At 38.2% G+C, this 6,802-nt stretch overlaps 2 protein-coding genes across 3 annotated transcripts in view; one reads left to right on the top strand and one right to left on the bottom strand.

Annotated features, from left to right (window-relative positions):
• The window catches only part of LOC112560343 (FERM and PDZ domain-containing protein 4-like), a 99,466-nt gene extending 98,722 nt beyond the window's left edge, over nt 1-744 (bottom strand). Inside the window, exon 1 of the mRNA XM_025232149.1 lies at nt 654-744. The gene's annotated coding sequence lies outside the window, so the exon portion shown is untranslated. The remainder of the gene's footprint in view (nt 1-653) is intronic.
• Nucleotides 723-6,798, top strand: LOC112560344 (short coiled-coil protein B-like). 2 transcript variants are annotated; one of them, XM_025232151.1, is made up of 7 exons: nt 781-828; nt 928-987; nt 1,104-1,155; nt 1,785-1,865; nt 2,924-3,010; nt 5,110-5,261; nt 5,748-6,798. In XM_025232151.1, the coding sequence occupies exons 3-6, from the start codon at nt 1,119-1,121 to the stop codon at nt 5,250-5,252; spliced, it is 348 nt and encodes a 115-aa protein (XP_025087936.1). In that variant the 5' UTR covers nt 781-828; nt 928-987; nt 1,104-1,118; the 3' UTR covers nt 5,253-5,261; nt 5,748-6,798. The 2 variants fall into 2 exon arrangements, with proteins under 2 accessions (XP_025087935.1, XP_025087936.1); XM_025232150.1 differs by having other exon boundaries at nt 723-828; nt 928-1,155.
• Nucleotides 6,799-6,802: the final 4 nt, after the last annotated feature.

Raw genomic sequence — 6,802 nt, forward strand, 5'->3', positions numbered from 1 at the left:
TTCCAAAGTGAAATAGTACAAAAGCCTATCATAAAACATTGCAATGTGCCTCTATATTATTCTTAAATTGACGCAATCATTGTATCTATTTATCATAATCCCTTTAAATTTAAACTATTAATTTTTATTAATTAATTTGGTCAGTTATCATCGTCAGTCTCACAAGAACGTATGATGGATCGTTAGCTTGTAACACGCAGCCTTACAAACCTCTGGCTGCTGTCTGTTTACCTAGTAAATTTACACCACCCCCGCCACGCATCAACGCTAGCTCTTCAGTCAACAAGAAGTTGTCACTTCCTTTTACCTGAGATTCCCCAGCCTTTACTTTCACCCGTGAAAATGAAAAGACTTTCCCTTTCACTGAAAAACGACATAAAAAATTTACTTTCGTCAACTTCTAGATTGCTGATGCTACTGAATTTATCCAAACGTGACAGTGCTTGCAATGTTACCTAGCCGCGTATGTCGATCAGAGCCTGATTTTTCGACACATAGACCTTTACGTCGTCGCGTGCGCACCCACTGACTGGGAACAGACGACACTCGCGCGGTGATAAATGTTTTGTTTACCGCATAAAACTTCAAGAAAACACAAACATGTGCACCCAGCAAAGAAAAATAAATGAATATGGTTAAAGAAAACGCCTTACCTGTATTAGAAACTAACTTTTCTCCCGTCAACTGCGACGGCGTCGGTGGTTCGTCTGCTCCATATCCAAGGTAAACTGCCGACCAACGGCCCCACAGCGCGCACCACGCAGGTGCCTGTGACGTCGAGTCATGTGACCACAACAACATGGCGACCGCAGCAGAGTAGGAGTGAATGTAAGAGGTTTTACCATTTTGCATTTTATAGATATTTAAAGGCTTTTCTTCTACTACATTAAACGTTTATTGTCTTAATTATTTCATTTTATGTTTCAGAAAATAAAGATTTCCAGCAAAGGACTGCCAGGAACGTTATTTTCAAGCCTGATTTTCTCGGTAGTCGGAAGCAGACGGTTTCTGCGTGTACTCAGAATTTGTTGTGTTCCACGCTCATTTCTCGTATTTTTTATTGTCTTCATTACTTGATTGACCATTTTGTTATGTCATCTCAGGAAAATAGAAGAAGCATGGACAATATCGCTCTGTCAAGTGACAGTGATGCAGGTACATATGCTGGTAATAATTTATGAAAATTAATATGCTTTCATTCTGACGTAATGTCGCTTTCTCCACTTACCCCTCCAGGATCATCTCACCAAAATTTCTCGTTTGGTTTTATAGACAGATGCAAAATCTGCGTCATTATTTATCCAGCAAATTTGATTAATTTAGCTTATGATGTACTAACTTTTTTTTTTTAAATTTTATTTTCAACTTTCAGCATGTCTTAATGTGAGAGAGAGAATATGAGTGTGTGTTTACAGTCCACACAGAATTCTTAAGTTTTTTTATGTGTATAATATTAATATCAAGACCTCCATAATGTGTCACAGTTATATTTCATATAGCCCTATATTCCAAAAGCACAAAAAGGTTCTGTTCTTCAACAACAAATTATTAATTATGGCAGTAACCAGGGGATCTTGTAAACAAACATTTAGGTATAAAATATAGAAAATATGTCAAGAGATCATGACAGCACTGGATCATGGTTATCAGTTCGATATTTATACATGTTTATTCTCTTTATGTGGCGTGTGTGTGTGCCTTTGTGCATTCTCATGTGATAACCAAGGTGAAGATCATCATTATTCATTAACTGGTGTGGTGAGAACAACAATGTTTGATTACAGGAGAATGTAACCCAGCTCCAAGCCAGTCAACAGTTGACAAGGAGAATGTAAAGAACATGGCCTTCAGCAGTAGTACTATCAGTAAGTCCATTTGAAAAAATACTGAAAGCTATCAGATACATTAGCCATCCAAGTCCACATCAAATACAATCACCATCAAGGCCCACATCCACAAAGGCTACCTCCTACAATGAGTTGGCAACTGTGTATAGTGCCCATGAGGTACTTTGCAGAAGTTACAAATTATGGAAATAAAACTTTTTAAGTCTCCTATTGTGATGTCTTAAAAATTGTTTCCTTCAGCAGTACCAATTTATTGCTATAGTGCTGCTTGGCAAAAGAACAAGACCTTTACACTCAAGAAAACATTAGCACTCACTGGAAATATCAGTATATGTATCCACACTGGTCTCCAGCATTTACAAGGAAAGTGGTGTGTTCAATGCACACACCACCCTGAGATGAATTTTGGGCATGTGACTGAATAAGACTGTTGTAGGCTGCCAGCAGTTGGTGCCTGTTGAGGGAAGGTTTTTCAGCCATGATGTAAATGGTTTTCTTCACCCATCTTTGGAACCACCAAGACTTTCAGTTTAGATGGAAACATTATCCAATGAGAAGATTTCTATTATTATGCAAACATTAATCCGCAGGCAAGGACTCCCATGTTTTTTCAGTCTTTGTTTCAGTTTTCTCACTGTTTTGTTAACATAAATTTGGTCACAGTCATGGCACTCAGTGTGGCAGAAAGTACCTGGCTTGTCCAGTTTTTAAGTCTTGTCTTTGGAGGCCATTAGTCTGTGGTGGATGGTGTTAGACGGTGACCCTGTTCTTACTGATCCTACAGAAATGGCTTCTGTTACACCTTTGGAATAGTGACACATCTACACCGCAGGGTCTCTGCTGAACAAGGGGTGGGGAGCAGTTTTAAGGTTCCCAGGTAAATGTTATACCTGTTTGGGGTAGCCTGAAATGCTGAGCTTTCCTTCAGGTGTTGGAAGTTCTCTTTCCACAGCGTATAGTGTTGCTTATTTACTAACCCATTTGGCTGTTTATCTCTTGAAATGTTTTCTCATATATACTATGTACCTAGATGGAAGTGTTATTGAATAATATCTGTGATAAACTTTGTCTCTCAGGCCTTGACCCAGATTCCAACTTAGATGACGATGAAGAGAAACAGCGACTCATTTCTCAAGTGCTGGAATTACAAAACACTCTTGATGGTAAGGCATCATTACCACCTGGATTTGTAGTTACAAAACAAAGGTAAGTAGTTATCCTGGGGCAACATGGGAAACTCAAGGAAAAGTGTCATTTCCAGAGTTAATAGGTGGTATCAGACCCCGCAAGTGTATTACCCCTGAAGGCATAGTTATAAAGCCATGGGTTACCCTAAGGTAAAGAAACATGAAGTAGTGTCCGTGGGATCAAGGCATCATGTAGCTATGAAAACAAGATACATGTTTTATGTCTGGAGTTCCCAATTTTGTGCTGGGAAAATGGTTTACTTTCGACTCATAACTACAGCCCCAGAAGGAGGCAGTTTAGTTCTCTTCCAAAGTATTCAAAGTTTTGCAATGTAAACTTGATGCTGGTTTTTTTACCAGATTCAACTGAATTTTTAGCAGTTTAATTTATACCACTTTATGAAAGGGCATAAATTAAACTGCTAAAAATTCCAAAGATCTTGGAACAAGAGTTAGTACCAACAGACTGGTAAACTAGGCCACCTGGTCAAGTTACCGAAGAAAAGAGACCTCTCTCAGTGCAACAGTTGGCGGGGAATCGTGCTGTTGTCCATCCCCAGTAAAGTCCTATCAAGGATAATTCTAGAGAGACTGAACCAGAACAAGCAGGGTTTCGCCAGGATAGATCGTGCACTGACCATATTGCCACCATCCATATCATCATTGAGCAGTCTATCGAGTGGCAGTCCTCCCTCTAAATAACTTTTGTGGACTTCGAGAAGGCATTTGACAGTGTAGACAGGGAAGTCATCTGGAGGCTGATGATCCACTATGGCATTCCACCTAAGTTCATAAACATTATCCAAGGGTGTACGAAGACTCGCCCTGCCAAGTTATTCACAATGGCAAACTCACTCAACTTTTTGTAGTGAAGACCGGTGTAAGACCGAGCAGATGATGATATCAAAAGCCGCATAAACAAAGCCAGGCATGCTTTAAATAGCCCACACCCCATCTGGAACTCCCGAGCATTATCTTTCAGCAGTAAGACCCGCATCTTCAACACCAATGTGCAAGCAGTCCTAGTGTATGGTTGTGAAACCTGGATGTTGACAAACACCATCAACAATAAGCTCCAGACCATTACCAACCGATGCCTACGTTATATTCTGGGAATAAGATGGCATGAAAAGATATCCAACAGCTGCCTGTGGAAAAGAACCAACCAGAATGCCACTAGCCAAGATATCAAAAAGCGCAAATGGGGCTGGATAGGACACACCCCGCAAACCAGCTGACACCATGGCCAGGCAGGCACTTGACCGGAACCCTCAGGGTAGAGGAGAGTTGGGAGACCAAAGCAGACTTGGAAAAGAACAGTAGAGAGCGAGGCAAAGGACATTGGAACCACCTGGGCCCAACTGAAGGAGGCGGCCCTATGCTCCTCAGAGGAGCAACAAGGAATAAACTATAACTATGAAAGGGCATTTATTAATTTTGTATTTGGGGCCCTATGCTCCACTGGGGGCGACTAGGACCAAGAAGAAGAATTCAGTATTTACATAATTACATTGATTTTACAATATATTGTTTGATTTCAATTCAGTTTCAGTTTAACTGTATAAACCAGTCCAATCAGAAGCAAAATCAGTTTCTATAGAGCAGCATTCCTTCAAGTCTGCTTTCTGCTGAAGAAATAATAGGCACGACAGAAATAAAAAACAAGCACCTTTAGTTTCAAGTTCTCATCCCAGATCAGATATTTTTGTAATCTATGGCTTAGTGGTGAAAATGATAATGTCGTATTAAGCTGACTTAAGTAATAAGGGAGATATGCTCATCTACAATGAGTTTTATGATTTAAGTGGATTTCATCCTGGGATTATTTTCTCCCTTGTGTGTGCAATAACCTTTCTCACCTTTGGTCCCTGTTTTACAGGGGATAAAATTAAAAATGAAGCAGATTAAAATTTAGGGTCAAAACAGTTCTTTGAGTTTAAATTATTCTTTAAAAATTTAGTTCCATGGATAATGTTTAAGATACATATTTTTTTATGTCAAACTGTGCCATCACAAATAAGTTTATTAGTCATGTAAATATTTGATCTTATACTAAATGTTCCAAATTTTGCCAGATCTGTCCTCACGAGTAGATTCAGTTAAGGTTGAAAATCTTAAACTGAAGTCTGAGAACCAGGTGCTGGGCCAGTACATTGAAAATCTCATGGCTGCCAGCAGTGTCTTTCAATCAGCTACACCTAAGACCAAGAAGAAATAGAAACCCCAGGTAATTTTCTTTTCTATTTTGTAATATATATTTGGATTTATCAAATTTAAATTTTGTTATTCATATTTTTAAAATAACAGATACTTTTTATATGCCTGTTGATTTGTCCCAAAAATTATTCCATCTGAATTTACTATTTATCTGCCCTTTAAGTAAAGTAATCGACATGCATGGCATAAGTGTCGTGAAATCTTGAAATGCTCTTTTTAATCCCCCTTTCCCTGACTTATGGTTGACAGATGACAGATCATTTTTTTTTTCTTTGAAGAAATCATCTTTCTTGCTCTTGTTGATTTATGCACCCTCAGAGCTTACGTACTATTCATGCAACAGTTGTTTTACTGTGGTGTTTCTTCTCTCCCAGAGATGGAGGAAGAAATATATAAATGTATAGAATGACTTCATGCTATAAACTCATGTTAATTTTTTCAATTCTGTGAATTGTCTGAATCTTTGTGTGTTAATTTCTGTTGTTTTGTCATTCAGATGAAAGTGCTCACGGTGGAAGGTAAAAAGGACAGCAAAACCAAATCCTACTGCCTGTTCTTTGATCATATGACCATATGGAATTACAGCAGAAAGTAACCACATGCATGATAGCAAAAGGTTCGAAATCCATGCATTTCACTGTCATTGTTAACCTTATATGATTACCTTTTACCTAAGTGATATCAAGGAAGTTTCCATTGTGAGTTTAGGGGGAGGGGGGAAGTGGGTGGTTAGCCTGTATCGTGAGATAGGCAATTTTCTAGCAAGCACACAATTAAATGTCATTGATAATTTTTTTTATTTAAAGCCTGTGCCTCTTCTTTTGCATAAAGTCTCTTTAGGATGATGCAATATCTGAACCTCTCCAGAAACTTTCATCTGTATTTGAGCGCATCATATAAAGCAGATATAGTATAGGTTGTGTGCAATATTTCAGTAAATCATGATATTATGCTTTACTTTGTTTGCCTGTGTGATTGTACAAACCAGTTCATTACAACTTTTTACATGCTAACTTTTCAAGTCATTTGTGTATATTTTGCATTTGTCCAGACACTGCCAGCTGCTTGGTGACATGTTGGTCTCTATTGATTTTGGGGATATTTTTACATTTTTTCATTGGAATAGTCACTAGCAGGATGCACTGGTGATTGATAGTACCACAAAGGAAAGGAAGTTGTAATGTACTACCCTACCAAATATGGATGTCAGTATTTTGATAAAGGGACAGTCCATCACAAGCAGAATCTGATACCAATGTTACAAGATAAAATGTTTTCCAAAAATTTTTTTTTACTAAGGACAGTCTGCAGGCTACCATTGTTGTTTTCAGTGTTCCTCTTTTATCAACTCTGTTTATGCAAGTGGACCTCTTCCAGTGAGTGTCTTTCATCAGCCATCAATTGCTATCCATTTATAATAAAACAAGACAATGTCCCTTTGACAAACATGCACACCTAAAGCAAACAAATAGTTTTACGCCTCAAGATTTTTTTGTTTTTTCCCCACATAAATGGATCAAAACTTTAATAAAATGTTTGATTTTTGAGACA

This window comes from Pomacea canaliculata, linkage group LG3 (assembly GCF_003073045.1).
Source record: "Pomacea canaliculata isolate SZHN2017 linkage group LG3, ASM307304v1, whole genome shotgun sequence".
Taxonomy (NCBI): Eukaryota; Metazoa; Mollusca; class Gastropoda; order Architaenioglossa; family Ampullariidae; genus Pomacea; species Pomacea canaliculata.

Excerpts from the sequence above, each read along its gene's own strand:
- LOC112560344 (XM_025232150.1), top strand. The coding sequence starts at position 1,092 with ATGTCATCTCAGGAAAATAGAAGAAGCATGGACAATATCGCTCTGTCA. Across the intron at positions 1,156-1,784 it reads GTCAAGTGACAGTGATGCAG|GAGAATGTAACCCAGCTCCA; the intron begins GTACATATGCTG and ends GTTTGATTACAG. Across the intron at positions 1,866-2,923 it reads CTTCAGCAGTAGTACTATCA|GCCTTGACCCAGATTCCAAC; the intron begins GTAAGTCCATTT and ends TTTGTCTCTCAG.